The sequence below is a fragment of the Anomalospiza imberbis genome, chromosome 11 (assembly GCF_031753505.1).
Source record: "Anomalospiza imberbis isolate Cuckoo-Finch-1a 21T00152 chromosome 11, ASM3175350v1, whole genome shotgun sequence".
In the NCBI taxonomy this organism is placed as follows: Eukaryota; Metazoa; Chordata; class Aves; order Passeriformes; family Viduidae; genus Anomalospiza; species Anomalospiza imberbis.
In genome coordinates, this window is record NC_089691.1 from 13376519 (window position 1) to 13392059 (window position 15541).

Below are 15541 nucleotides of genomic sequence, written 5' to 3' on the forward strand. Positions count from 1 at the left end.
TCCTGACACAAGGTGTGCATGGCAAATCCTAGACCAGGAAGCACCCCTATGGAAGAGGGGCAAATATGTATTCCTAGCTGCAGAATTCACCTGACTCACTGGGTCTGACTTTTCCTGAAGTGTCTCTCTCATTGCCCCAGCAGCACAGCCCCCACCACCCTGCTTCATGTCACTTGGTACCTTTAGAGCACCTTTCCTCTGTAGCAGACTAAGACACCAGAGAAGAGTTTATGGTAGCAGAGGAAATTTGGCATGGTTCAAGATCCCTTCTTAATTCAACTGCTCTATCCCCAAACCTCACCTCTCTGCCAGCCCTCGTTTAGTCAAGCCTGAAATGACAATAGGATCAAAAGGTTCCTCTGTCCCGGAGATGGTTATTCCCAAAGGGCCCCCGTATCGCTTCAGCTCCACCGTGTAGATAATAGCACCAGTTGTCTCCTGCTCGTCTGAAAGAGAAAACAGGAATGTTGAATTCTTTTCATTTCCCAAATAAAAGTAGTCATAGGAAAGACTTGCAGCATCTAGAAGCAAAAGTCAGAAGTCTTAGGTGACACTCATACCAAATAGGATTTTAACCTTCCAGACATCACTTAAGGACAGAATAACAAAAATAGACTATAATCAATTGGAAAGTGGTGACTGGATAGCAGCAGCCCTTATCTTTGTCAGTTTGCACTACCTATTGGGAAATGTCATTACAGTGGACAGGCACCAGTTTGCATCAGGATTTCTGTACCAGAGTTATCTTCATCCTTCCTAATCTTCAATTTGACCAGGTCTTCACACTGCCTTAAAATCTGCACAGCATCCTCCATTGAGCAATTGTCGAGTCGGATGTTATCAATGGCTAACAGCTTGTCTCCCGGCTCCAAGGTGCCAGTTCTACATGGAGAGGAAAAGAAAACTAAGAGTACATTTGTATTTGCCTTTCAGATCCCACAACACATTCAGTTCTGCAGTGGAAATGACAGTATTAACTTTTTGCTGTCCTTGATCTTTCCTGGAATAAAACCATGAGTTGAGTCTGGGACACCTGTAATTTTAAAGAGAGGAAATTTGTGTAGAGCATGTATCCAGACAGAACCAGCTAGGAAGGTTAGACAAATATCCTGGGTAACCTACAACCCTGAAAATGCCTGATGTTGAACTGATAGATATTCTACCCCTTATGGAAACTCCTGTGTGAGCACTCTTAGTAATAAGCCATACAGCCACACTAAATTCCTCTGAATGCCTTGCTATGAGGTGTTGGGATCAGAGGGGAAGTGAATAAATCCTGAGTTATTTGCACAGTTCTCCAGCAGTGCTCACAATTCACTCACTCTGTTCACCAAAGCAGGAGCTGAGACATGGCAAACTACCTGATGAACCATAGCACCTCGTGGGATATAAGAAGCCCTTTACCACATGCTCTTAAATGCTAAACATCCATCTCCTAGAGAATCAGCACACATCTAAACCAGTGCCCTGGTCATCTTCTCCATTAGCTCAACTCTGTTCACTTCAATACAGACAGTTTTTATTGCAAATCCTACTGTGGTCTAAGAAAAACCTCTAGTGCTGAGATCACCTTGGATTCTGGAAATACCTAGACCCAAGTGCTACTGCTTGGGCTATATTCAGCTTCTCTGGTAGACATTCTAACTATCATGGAAGGCCATTTTGCAGAGGGTCTGACAGATGGAAAATCCTGCACTCACCTGTGTGCTACACTCCCCTTCTTGATGTCAGAGATGATTAAAGGATCCCCAAGCTTTCTGCTTGCAGCTGCAAAAGAGACACATGGTACGAACTCTGGTATTGCATTTGCTGTCTGGGACGGGGATGGTGGATAGCTAATGGGGAGAAGCAGCCATAAGGAAAGGGGATTTATATTCCCATCACAAAATGATGCTTCACAGTTGAATTCTGGAAGCCTCTCCAGAAAGAAAGGGGGAAAAAAACCAAACCAAAATGTAAATCCCTGAAGTTTGTTGGTTGCCTTTTGCCCAGTTTAATTTCCTTTGGACTCCTGAAGGAGAGGACGTGTGGTGTCCAGCAGCAAGAGGTGTGCAACAAGAAGAGGTGGCACTGCCAATCCCAGCACTGTTGAGCAGCCCTCACCACCCCTCACACATAAGAGAAGGGAGCCAAAGGCCATGGCTGCAGTCAGAATTAGCACTGCTGCCTGGAGAGCATCTAGCTCAGCCCTGTGCTCCATACAAGCATTTCTGTGTTCTTCAAGTAAAGTGGGCTGGGAAATTTTCCAGGTGGAAAATAACCCAGGGAAAAAGCTCTATTTTTCAGCTGGTTCAGCTCTCTAGGGTATTTAATCATAGAACCAGATGAATCAGGGGTGGTTTGTACTGGAGCTGGAAGGGGTGGGTGGTTTCTAACTCTTATCTCCTGGCTGACCCTGATAACTTTTTCAGCCCACAAGATGTGAGTACGCATCTCTGGGAACATTTACATTTTCAAACTTGCCTGCAAGACCTGCTGCTCTTCCGAGATACCCAAGAGAGATTTATGACTCAAACTCATCCTGACCTCCTTGTCATCCACGCGCCAAACATACACCAAGAAAGAGCATCCATTCCGCCCTGCATCCTTCCCTCCTGTCTTGCTATGGGAATTGCATTGCCTCATTTAAAGTTGACAGAGCTTCTCACAAAAACTGTGTGGGAAGAAAGAAACTCACAGCCTTTGAACATACCAGGTGCAGGGCAGAGATTAAAATATCTGTGAGGCACGTGGCACCAAACACACAGAGATCCACCTGCCTGAACAGCAGTTAGAGAGCACCCAGAAAGTCAGACATAGTAAGTGTTTACCAACCTCTCTGCTCCAGATTTTTCTGTTGTTTATATTCATTTACGAGATTTAAAAACATATGTCTAACCCAACACCTCTAAGGATATCCTCTCCCAGAAATAACCAAACCTTCTGTACTAAAGAGAGCAAAAAGACAGCCAATCTCAGTCATGGCACGGCTGAGAACCACGGAGAGGTCAGACAGCAAAAAGCAGACTATGATTGATTTTATAATAGTCACAGCAATGTGACTGCTGAATGGTACAGAGCCTGGAGGACTTATTTTCCCCATGTTTTACTGGAGCCTGGTACCAGACAATTTTGGACTGGACACTCATGTTGTGCTTCTGTCTGCAGATCTAAGGGAGGAAGATGTGTTGTGGAGATTCCCAGAGGGCTTGTGCCTATATTCAGCCTGTCCACAGCATGGACCAGACTGCAGTCAGGACAAGAGACACTGGGCAAAGCTGAGCAGTGGGAATAAGAGTGAGGTACAGACAAAACCAATGCAGAAATCCCCACGCTGACTGAGAATGCTACACACCATGGACTAACAGCACAGGGATTGAGATGCATCACTCTGGTAATTATTACTGCTGCTCTCCTTTTCAGTACAGGACATGTATTTGCTGCTGACAGAGGTGTACAGAGTGGTGTCTGAGCAGCAGTGAGGGCAGACCCTGTGAGCACACCCTAAGCCCTGGGTCAGGTGGCATTGCTGCATGTTTAATCACTCCCTAGCCTGGTTCTGTCAAAACAATCCAGGTTATCAAAAATACTTTTCACTGCAAGGTTTGTTTACTAGTTTCAAAGCAGAGGCAGTGTGACAGAAAGGGGTTAGGGAGGATCATAACCTGTCCTGGTGGTGGGCTGGGATGGCCATCTCTAACCTGACCAAGTCACAGCTGAACAACATGTCTGGAGACGATGAAGACCCAAAGAGCAAAGACGGAGGGGAGGGAAAAAAAGGCAAGCAAGTACAGACAACAACATGCCTCGAGCTCTGCAGAATTTATGTTTATCTCAGCATCTGCCTTGCAAGTCCTGTGACACATGGGAGGATCCTGCACACAGTCAGTCTCTGAGCAGAGAACGAGACCTTGTCCTCCTGAAGCTCCACTGCTGGTGTCAGCACTGAACACAGCACAAGCTTCCCATGACAGAAGCAAGGGTAACAAACCAAGTGCTTTATCCATTAGAGAACAAAGCAAGTTTTAAGGAAACATCACTCTGTGTTTTCTTTGCAGGCTTTTTTTAGAAGTTTTGCTCTCAGAAGAGATTTTCTTGAGACCTGATTTAAATAGAAGAGCCATATACAACTGCACATAACTGTCCCTACCAAAAGAGAACACAAACTTTAAAAAATGGCAGCCCTTGTAAATGTAAAACATTCCATATATTCATCACAGAATCATTATAGAATCACTTGGATTGGAAGGGACTTTAAAGTCATCTCGTTCCACTCATGGAACAGGGACATCTTTCACTAGACCAGGTTGCTTAAAGCCCCGCCCAGCCTGTCCTTGAACACTTCTGGGGACAGGGGATTATCAAATTACATAATTACTTAATGTAAAATGCAAAGGCTTTATAAAACCATCAAATCTGAAGGGTAAGTTAGAGAGACTTAATGAATAACCATGTTCTCTCAAGAGGTGCAAGATACAAGGTTAAGATAATGAAATCTCACAGCACAGAACAGAGGCTTGTTCATTCTAAAAAACTGTAATTATTGACTCCATTAATTAACCTTTGGCATCCCAAAGCCCTTCCTGGCACCCTAGCAGAGTGTCCAGATGGGCTTCCTGCCTGTTTGCTGGGATCAGGTTGCCCTGAGCACCCCTGAGCCCCACATTTTTCACCATCCTGGGCCATTCACACAGGGTGACAATGTTTCTCCCTGCAACAGCTGCCTGTCTGACAGTGAGAGAGCTGCAATTTCACTGAAGGGGTGGCTCAGTAGAGGTCAGAGCCATTAGATACGTGAATCCCTGGTGAGATTTTGAATAGACAATTTCCAATTTGCTTGCAATTAAAACAGCACCAATCCAAAGTACATCATTATTAGGACTGTGGTCTTTGGCATTAAGACATTTGCACAGATGAGTAAAGCCTCCTTATCCATTCATTTCTGCTGTTAATGTGGTTATATCTCTTCAAAGGACATTGTCTTGGGAACTCTGCTGCAGGAAGACACAGTTTGGACACTCAGCCTTGCCTCAGGGTTTTGCTCTCCTGTGTGTGAAATGGAGATGGCAGCAAAGGAAGCCAAAGGGAAGAGATGGAGGCAGGAGCTGGCCTGCAGAAACCCGTACTCACTCTCAGAAGGCATCCTGGCTGTGGCCTCCATCTGCCAGGGCAAGCCACTTCAGGTGCAAACAGACTCTTTTTCAGACCCGTTTGTATTTTTGGTGGATTTACCAGTACAAAAGATAGTTTAAATCTGCTCCAGTGGCCCAGAGAAGGCTCCATAAATCAACAGCTGGTAAAGGCAGAAGCATGTGGTGGGGAAGAAACTCAAAATGAAAACACTGCTTGGCAGTGGTGACAGGGCAGTGATAAAAAGGTGAATTGATCAATACTGTTATTTACTTTTTATAAATTGCTTTCAGTCTCTCTGCTGGGATTGTGGCTAACTCAATGTTTACACTGTGATGGATGATGAGGCCAGGAACACATGTCCGGTTTGTGTTTTTAACAGAATGCATAATGACTTGTACTGGTAAATTATTCCCCTCCAAGGAGCACCAGCACATATTTCACAGGCATCAACCCGTTAAAAATGTCCTTCATTATTGACCAAGCCAAAGCAACACTGCCAATGTGCAATTAAAGAAATTGTAATAATGCCATAAGAATGCATTTAAATAATAAGCATTTTTAAATTGGAAGTAACAATATCAGAAACCAAATAATCTCAGGATAGCTAAGGAATGAGAAGAGGAAAAAAGTGAATCAGAATTGATTACAAAGAGCAGCAGTGAAAATCAAATCCTCAGTACCCAACTTTTTCCTCTATCATTCATTAAGTTTAGCAGCAGGTGCATAAATTATCAGTGCCTCCAGCAGGATATCTGCCTCATCACAGATCCTTTCCTTTCACAATCTCCAGGTAGCAAAACCAGATCAGGATATCCCACCAGGATAAAAGCACTGGAGTGAATCAGCTGTAGTGTGAGTGAGGGGGCAGGACAGGTGACTGCTGAGCCTGCCCTGCCTGCAGGCATGCTTGGCTGGGCTGGTGGCAGGGCACAGGCTAATACAGAGCCAGCAAAACTAGATTTGCTTGGCTCAGAGATCCATCTTCTCACTAGGACAGTGATTACACTGCTTAAGCGACTTAATCGAAGTTATCTATCTACCCAAATTCCGCTTTTATCACCTGCAAGCAGATATACTGCAGACTCCTTATCTGCAGTACTTCACACCAAGGACACAGGAATTGATTTGTTAAGATATATAAAGGTAATTTGATAAACAAGCTACATAAAGCATTAATGCAAATCTAAAATTAATGGCAATTTCGGTATCTCTTTAAACAGCTACACCAACACACCTCTACCCTACAGTGAATGTAACAACCAGGCCTTGAAGAGGATATTTGAGACAGGAAAAAAATCCCAAACTCTCAATACAAATGATTTTGTATAATCAACTATCATTTTCCAGAGGGGAATAACAAATCTATATCTTATTTTAAGAGGTGAGGTATTGAACGTATGAGAATACGCGAATATTAGCTTCTGGCTGCTGGAGATTTTAATTTGCAATAGATTTACAGAAAACCTTCAAAGGCATAACTGCATCATTAGAGCTGGATGCAGCCAACAAGATCAGAGCATTTGAGGCATGTGTTCTGCTAATGGAGATGGGTAGTTCAAGCTAACAAGGGTGAAATCTTCACATCCCTGTGTCAGAACTTTCAGTTTACCAGTATTTGCATCCTCACCATTCTGAGCCCCAGAGATTGCTGCAAACAGGTAAGCTTCAGAACTCTTGGAGCAGAAAGGAGCATGCTCTGCTCTTCAGCCAGAGTAGCTGCTCTACAAGCAAATGCCCTTCTCTCTGGGACAGAGGCTGAGGTACTGGAGCATGGAGAAAGTGAGAGTTTAGCTGGCTTTGTGTCCCTTCATGAGCAGCACACACGTGGCAGCTTCAGTGTATGTCATTTAGCATATCGAGGAGACTGAAATGAGGCTTGAGGGCACAGAGATCCCTCAGGAGTTCAAAGCACTGTCAGTGAGAGGCTCACCCCTTGGATTTTGTACTCATCCTTTGAGGAATGGAAAGGGAAATAGTGCTATATGCATGTACTTTCACCATGCACCTCGATTTCTGTGTCCCTTTGCCACACTGTGTTTGAGCAGGGGGAAGAAACCCATCTGTGCTCTCAGACCACAACTGGAGACTCATCCAGCCCAAGCCTTCTCTTTCTGGAAAACCCTGAGATCTCTGAAAGATTAAATGCCTGAAGCAAACATCTGCCCCTCACCAGGAACAAGTACAGCCCCTCTCTGTATGTTCATCCCAGAACCAGCAGCATCTGCCCCCCCCCCCCCCCCATACACAAATCTCCTGGGTTTCCAGCCCTTTTATGGGCATTTCCAGTGGATTTATGGCTCCTCCTACAGCCAGCTCCATTATATTAATTCTTCCAACACATCCATCAAGAATCCTGCTCTCCCCCCACCCTTTACCTAGTCCATCTCCCAGTTAGTTCTGAAAGCCACAGCTCAGCAAGAACTTGGTCACATTTATTTCTGTAGTGCTCCTCTGATGAGGTCGCAACACTTTTTGCCCATTTAAGAAGGCAGAGACAAACCTTCCCAGGCAGAGGAATTAACTACAGAGAAGCCAGCTGAAGTCAAGAGGTAAAACTCAATGAAAGCAACTCATATTACATCTGTAGTGTAGCTAGACTACAAAGTTTGTGAATAAATCCAATTCTGTGGCCACCACAGTGCAGTGGATCTTCTTCTGACCCCTTCACCTCGCCATCTACTTAAGCTGCTCCAGTTTTACAGAGTAAGGAACAGGAATCCAGTGCAAGAGGCCAGTAAACCAAGTCCTTTAAAACAGTAGTTATATATTTTTCCATACCAGAAGGAAAGCTGTAAAAGCTGTTTCTAGATCTACACAAACACTCAAGTCAGCAGAACTGAGAGGAAAAGAACTGAGTAAAACAGAGAAGGGTTATTTTTACCTCCTTTCTTTTGCTGCTTGCATCACACTCCTAGCATGCACATCATGTCTCTGCAGGAAGTATTTAACAGAAGGCTGCTTGCTTTGGTTTTAATATTTGAAACTGTTATATTTATCTGCCTGGTCAGAGGCAAAGTGAAAAAATGATGATCTAATTTGCTAAGGATCATGTGGACATAGGTTTATATAGACTAATATATGAAAACAAAATTAGGATTAAGCTAGAATTTCATCCCTGCCACCACATTTTCTGGGTGCCTGTCTTTTTCTCCATTTGTAAGTATAATTTTGGCTTTGACTCAGGAAACAACTGCAATGTATTTTAGGTTTATGCATGTGCATTACTTAAAAAATGTCCTACAAAAATGTCCAGCAATCAAAACTATCAAATCAATTATAGTGTTATAAAGCTGCTTTGTAGTTGAATAATGGACATCTATTTAAAACCCAGGGGTCAGTTCCTTTCTATTAGCAGTGATTTCAAAAAAGTGTGTGAAATCACTTCTTTTAACAAATTTGAAATGAAAACCTTTCCAACATAAAAATATGTTTGAAGTGTAAATGCACATCTGAAGCAGATCCTATTCAAATAAGTCTTCACAAATAAAAACTTCTGCTCTTGCCAGCAGCTCCCAGGTCCATTTTACTCTCTAGCCCCAGACATAAACTAAACTTTGAAACTTAATAGGGCCTTGCTCAAGCCAGTTTTTGCTACCAGATCCATTACCCTGGGTTGCTCCCTTAGGCTGGAATGCCAAGGCAGTGGCAGGGCAGCAGGTTGGAACCCAGCCCAGTCTGCACCATGCACTGCTCCCCACCAGTGAAATGCCATTATAGACAGCCTGCTGCTTTCAGAAAGCACTTTGATGTCTTCAGACAGTAACTGTACCAAGCCAAATGTTAAATACTGTGATGTTATTTCTCAGGATTGTCCTTGTGGCACAAACAGGGGAAGCTGAGAAGAAGAAGAAGAAATATCACTGGGTGCAAAGGCATCATCCTGTCAATGTTTCAGTCACTCCTGAGAATCATCCCACTTAGACCAGAACACCTCCAATTAACTCACTAACTAATGCTGTAAATGTCAAGAGGTAATTACCACAGCTTCTCTTTTAATGAAACCTAGTTTTCAAGTGTCCCTTGCGACTCCATTCTCCAGACACAGCTGGGTCCATGCTCCTGAGGGCTTAGACAAGAGATCCCATTATTGCAGTCTCACAAGCTGCTCTGCTTCAGATCAGAGGTGGCAGCAGTCTCTGGACATGGCAAACCTCAGATGACTGAACTCACTTTACCCAGAAGTTAGAGAGGGATGAGTGATCCAAGACCTGCACGTGTTTGCCATACAGGAAAAATTCACTGACACAAGGCATAACAAGACCCCAGGTTAGCCAGAAATTTGGGATGGGTCTGCCTATATCACCCCCCTAACAGCACCCTCTCCAAAGAAGCCAAAAGATCTTTAAATGGAAAACTATGCTCAGAAGGGAAACAGAGGTAATTAATCAAGAGTGAGCAGAGAAGAGAGAAAAGAAGGAAAAAGGTTTATGCTCTCTTGTCTAAGTGCACACCAAGTCCTGGCAAATGGCGCTCCTTCTGCATGGCTTGAGCTTGTAAATGAAACAATTCCTGGCAAATCCTGGATTTTAAAGTACCTTCCCCTGTCTCTAAAACCAACCACTCTCTTCACGCTCCTCCTCTTGGCAGTTTCCCCTCTCTCCCTTTCAAGCTATGGGGTTCACCTCTTACTTGTTCTCCTCCCTCCACCCATTTTTGCAAGGGTCCCACCAGACCCAGGCAATCCTTTTTAAAAGAAACATAATACAAGTGTGAGCAAGGAAATAAAACTAATATTACTTAATAGAATAGAATAGAATAGAATAGAATAGAATAGAATAGAATAGAATTCTGCACCACAGATCAAGTGATCAGTTGAGACACATCCTTTGCCCCAACCCTTCTGCAGCTGCTTTTCCCTGCAGCTGCCAGCTCATGGAGGCAGGAACCACACATCTGATTCATTCTGGGATAAATCACATGCACTGGAGTGCTACGGAAACCCCACATGATCTTATCTCTCTGTCAAGTCCTCCAAAATGCCTGTGTGGAAAGCAGAAGCTCTTGCAACTGCTACTGCAAGTCTGAGCAATACTTACAGCTGATTGTAATTCCAAGCTCTACACCTCTTTTCTTGGGCAATTTAACGTGGAAAGTACCACTGCTGGGTATGACAGACTCTATAAAGCAAAAAACAAACAAACAAAAAAAAAAAAAAAAAAGGGAAAAGAAGAGAGTTTTCAGTTGCATGGATCGTTTCTTTGGAACCAAGAAAACAAGCCCATAAAGCACTGCTTTATTGGATCAAATAAGGTTATCTGAGGCCCTGTGGACTTCAGGTTGAAATTTGGATTCTCATTAAAAATACATGCTCTGAACATCAAGTGCTCACATCACGCTGTATTTCAAAACTGAAACAGCTCTGTCAATGTAAATGGAAAAAAAATTATTTTTTAACACAAAACTGCACTTTACCCCTGGCCTATAGCTTTGGCTCCCTCCTGGCTTCAAGGCCCTAAATGAATATTATTCCTATTAATGAGCAAATATTTAAAGTATATCCTCTTCAACTACTCCTTAGGCTTCTCTCAGCCAAGCAATGAGGACACAACATTTATGAAAAGATCAGAAGAACCCTCCACCTCAGTGCACATTAGAGAACAAGAAATTGAGAAGGTCCTCATAGGGTTTCTCACTCTTCCCTCTGAGCCTGGTGAATATCCTCCCTCCCATGGGTTAGCAAAGGCACTGGCAGAGTCCTACGGGCAGAGAGGAGCAGCAGCTCCTTTGGGAACGAACCTGCAACATCAAATTCGATCTCGAGCACCACTTTGTTGGTGAGCGCCGCGTCCCGCAGGAGCTGGTTGGCCTCCTCCATGGTCCCGTCCTCCGTTGCGATGCCGTTGATGGAAAGGACTCTGTCTCCTACTTGCAGCAGTCCACACCTGCAGTTCACAGTGGGAAAAGAGGGAACGGGAACAAGGAGACAAGGAAAAAGAGGAAAGGAGGAAAAAACAACCCCACAACCAGCCATGAGTTACTTTTGCCAGGCAAATCTGTTACAAGACACACAAAGTACTGACATATTCTGCAGGAGTGGCCCCAAAGAGAAAATAACTCGTTTTGCTGTGCCTGTCCCAGTGTCCCTGGAGGAGCACAAGGAAGCAAACCCTTGTGGATTTCTAAAGTTCAAACATACTTTGCTCCTAAATAACCATTTCTGGTCACATTTTTTGCAACAACCAAGGGGGCAAAAAGTAACCCTTGCCTTTCTAAAAATCAACACCATGGCTGAGAGATGAGAATGACAAACACAAGGGAATGTGACTTCCTTCCCTATTGAACCACAAAGAGCTCTTCCCATGCACCTGCACCCTCTGGAACACAAACTAATGGCATTGAAAATTGCACAGATTCCTCTGCTTAGTTCATGGCAAATACTGAAGCTACAATCCAATAAACTCACCGAAATGTCTCAGCAAATTAGATAATCATTTATCCCTTCTAATTGCATTTCTGGAAGCCAAATGAACAGTGATACTTTTTAACTGCCTTGAAAGGCCAATATTATTCCAGTGTGATGGCCTGACAATATAACCACAACTGACCCTTTGGGGCTCTTGCTTTAGACCCATTTTCTCCAGGAACAGAGATCAGCAGGATTTTTACTTTGGAAGGAGAACATGATGGCAAGGCTACATTGGAGATGTGCTGCTACAGCACAGTTTGTCTCTTGGGACCCCCCCCTGCATTTATAAGCAACATGTTTTTCACACACTCCTACATTCAGTATCCACCCACACTCCCTTTTTTTTACATATACTGCAATACCAGCAAGATGATCCTCCAAGTTATCTCCCACATTATCTCAGTCAGCTCCCACCTGGGCTGGCCCATGGCTCTACAAAAACAAGACTGCAGTGTTCCCTGCAACCAGGGAAATTGCTCATCTTCTTTCTCCTCTATCAGTTGTTCACTTTAACTACATCTTTTTAGACTTTCCACTTATCACCTGGTTGTCCACTAGATGAGAGCTTGGGAAACTGCTCTTCACTCATCACTAACATAAGCTACAGAGTGGTCTCCAAAAGAGGTTTAGGGTTATGGCATCAAGTCTAAGGTTCCCGTCAAAATGTGGTGTTATTTTACCAGAAAGATTCTCCAGAAGACATTAGTTAGCCTGTTTTAAGGCTTCTCCAGAGAATCTTTATTCCCCTTCCTGTTTAATGATCAAACACATCTTTGTCTTCCCCTTTCTTTCACAGATACCTCACAGAAGACAGCTTGTTTTTTACTAAACTTTCCAGTCACTCTTCATCACTCACACCCAATTCAGCTGTAAGAAAACACAGCACCACAGCTTCCAGGCACACAAAGGCATCAAAGGCAACAGACACTTGACTGCATTATTCACGTCCAAACAACAGGATGTATATGAAAGGCTGAGTTACCAAGAAAAAGTACACACATCTGAATTCAAGAAAAATGAACAAGCACAACAGCTTGTGCCAGTGGCCCATCAAAAGCTGAGATATGAACAAGTTTGGAAAGAGCCCAGGGAGGTTGTTTTACTGGTAGGAAGGTATATTCACACTTCTGCCTGAGTTCATGCCATCCATGGAAAAACACTGGCTACTTTATGAGATGCAAATTCAGAGCTGTTTGTTCAAGGATTCTTGGATTAGGACAGACAACTCCATGATGCATAAATGAACCCACCCTTGTGAATAAATCACATCAAGTTTAATTACAGTCCTTTACTGGACTTGTGGCTATGCAGCCACATAGAAATACCAGCTAATAAAAACAAAGATGGCACCGAGTACCACAGAGATAGCTCCTCTGTCACCAAGAGGTCTCTTGCTATGGCAGCAGTGCAGCTTTTGCAAAGGAGGGATCAACAGCTGCATCACTCAGACATCACTGTCATCTTGAGCTCACACAGGGACACAATCCACTTTAGCACCACTCTTTCAGCCACAAGGGCTGGGAGCTCATAGGTTACTTTTACACTGCATCAAAGCAAACGTTTGCCACCTTTCCCACCAGAGCTGCCTTCTCCCAAAACAGCCATTTCTCATGGTTTTTCACTCAAGATGCAATTGCCTGAGTCTTTTACAGCCAACAGCTCTGTTAGGTCAGAGGTATTTTATTTCTTTTATTATCAGCCTCAGTTAATCACAGTTGTTTAAGCCCTGGGCTTGCAGGTTTGTAGAAGTTTGTGGTGTGATGCCACAACCTTCTGGCTTCCTCTACCAAGTACAAGGAGGCCTGACATCTCTTGTTAACCCTTCAGAATCATTCTAGAGACAACCATCTGCAGCTGTCATGTGTCCTCGCATTGGGAGTGGAGCCTGGGGAGCCAAGGATCTTGCAGAGCTGTTCTTTGATTCATGGGATCCTACAAGAATCCTGAGACAGTTTTTCCAAAGAGAAGGCGTTTGTCTCAGAGATGCTCAGTCTAACATCAGCACCTAAAAAGTGCTTTCAGACTATGAGAGCAGAAGTGTCTTAAAATCAGAAAGAGCAGGAGCGCAGGCATTTCGTGGAGTGAAAGACAGCACTGTGGATGTGTTGGAGTCCATGATGGGAATATCTCCCTGGGGTAGAACAGATTTGCATCTTGCCATGACTCATTCCTTGGGCTTAAAGACAGCAACAGAGCAGCAGAGGTGTCTTGCTTGATACAGAGCAGCACCTATTCAAGCCTCAGGCAGGATCTACACTGAAGAGCTCACTCAGCATCATCCATGTCTGCGTGGTCACTCCAGCTGTGGGGGGAGCAGCTGTGACCATGGCCACACTGCTGGATGCAGAAACTCATCCCTTGTGCCCTTACATGGCCCTGAGCTGGCCTGCACAGGTCAGACATACACATCTGTGTGTGCACATCTGTGCCTGCACATTGGTGGGTGGGTCTCAGCCCCTAATGGATCAAAGCTCTGCTGACAGCTTCAGCCAGCTGCTAAACTTCGCTTTTGCAAACTATTCATACCCAAAAGGCAGAAACACAATGATCAAACAACTGTGTCTGAGTAGAGCTACAAAAGATGTAGCTCAGCAGGAAGCATTGATTTTGGATACCAGGATGGAGAAGTCAGATACTCTCCCTCTGCTGCCAATGACAGCTGGGGGAGGAAGGACACAAAAGCTATGAAAGCTATGTGCTTCAAGGCAGCCAAGAGGGGATGTCTGGTTTCTTCCCCTACCACCCTCCCTGCTGATAACACGGGCTGAATCTCTGTCTCATTCAGAACCCAAAGGCTTCATCATGCACCCTGGAAACAAAACAACAGGTGGGGAGGGAGGTCTATTAGAGGCTATTTGCAGTAAAACAAATCACAAGTCAGACAGGTGTGATTTTTTTGCATCAACCCGCTTGGCACATACTAGCACAAAGCAGACAATAAATGTGAGGCAGCCCAACATCCCTGAAAAGAGAGTGATGTCATGCACCTCCCTGGTAGTACTCACACTTGCTGGGCACCCCACAGGCAGCTCCATCCAGATGGACAAAGCCAGTGTGGATCATGTGCTTGTACAACAACACATTCAGATCCATAGATTTTGCAGAGTGTGTGAACATCCAGGTCAGATCCAGGGTGCTAAACCTGATCCCTATATCCCCAGAGACCACCTTTTTGGCAAAGAGCAAAAACTGCAGCACAAGAAAGAGCACAGCCCAACCTCAGCTGGGAGCCCAGCCTAGTAAAGGGGATGAAAAGGGCTCTAATGTCTTGGGCTGCAGCTACAGCAGAACCCCTGAAGAGCAGGGAATAAGGTATCTTGAATGATGGAGCAAAGAGCTCTGTGAAACAGCAAGAAACAAAAAATGAAATAAAAACATAAAACTGCCTTTTTCACTTCACTGCAAACCCAGTGCACTTATCACTTCAAGATGGGGAGGAGAGACAGCATTTTCCTGCCAGCTAGGAAGAGCAGTATGGTTTAGTAAAGAATGAAATACACAGCAGAGATTTAATCCCCAAATCAAATCCAGGCTGCAAATGCAGAGAGGATTGCTCCCAGTCTCCAGGAAGCAGCAGCCAGAAGAGCGTGAATGCTGCCGGGCAGGCAGCGCAAGGGCGAGCAGCGGGTGTGACACATCAGAGCCAGGCAAGGCTGCACCGCCAGTCACTGCTTTTCCTCCAGGCTTGGCAAGAGGATAAAGCAAAGCCAGGCAGATTTCAGCACATCTCCCTCATCCCCTGGGACAGCAGGCTTTGTTGCTGCCTGATTTATAAAAGGAGTTTGGTGCTTTGCAACATGAACCAAGTTCACCCACAATAGAAGATAAAAAAATCCATAAAACCATCACCTTAATTTTTAAATCCTGTTTGGAAACAATCAAATAAACAAAAAGCATAACAGGCTTTAAAAATCTCTCTTAACCTGCATCAAGACAGCTCTTTTTCCTGTGCCAGCCACTTGTCGCTATCCTCCCACAGACACAAGCACCAGGTACTCCTGTTCCACCTTGCCTCTGCATTGG

The 15541-nt window shown here is 44.3% G+C and overlaps 1 protein-coding gene across 6 annotated transcripts in view; it reads right to left on the bottom strand.

Moving 5' to 3' along the window:
* GRIP2 (glutamate receptor interacting protein 2) overlaps positions 1–15541 on the bottom strand; it is a 267829-nt gene that overhangs the window by 22633 nt on the left and 229655 nt on the right. For all 6 annotated transcript variants that reach the window (XM_068201965.1, XM_068201964.1, XM_068201966.1 and 3 more), the window contains exons 13-17: positions 10849–10994; positions 10149–10229; positions 1701–1767; positions 737–882; positions 302–446 (exon numbers count right to left, since the gene is read on the bottom strand). In XM_068201965.1, the coding sequence (XP_068058066.1) occupies positions 302–446; positions 737–882; positions 1701–1767; positions 10149–10229; positions 10849–10994 (585 nt within the window). The remainder of the gene's footprint in view (positions 1–301; positions 447–736; positions 883–1700; positions 1768–10148; positions 10230–10848; positions 10995–15541) is intronic.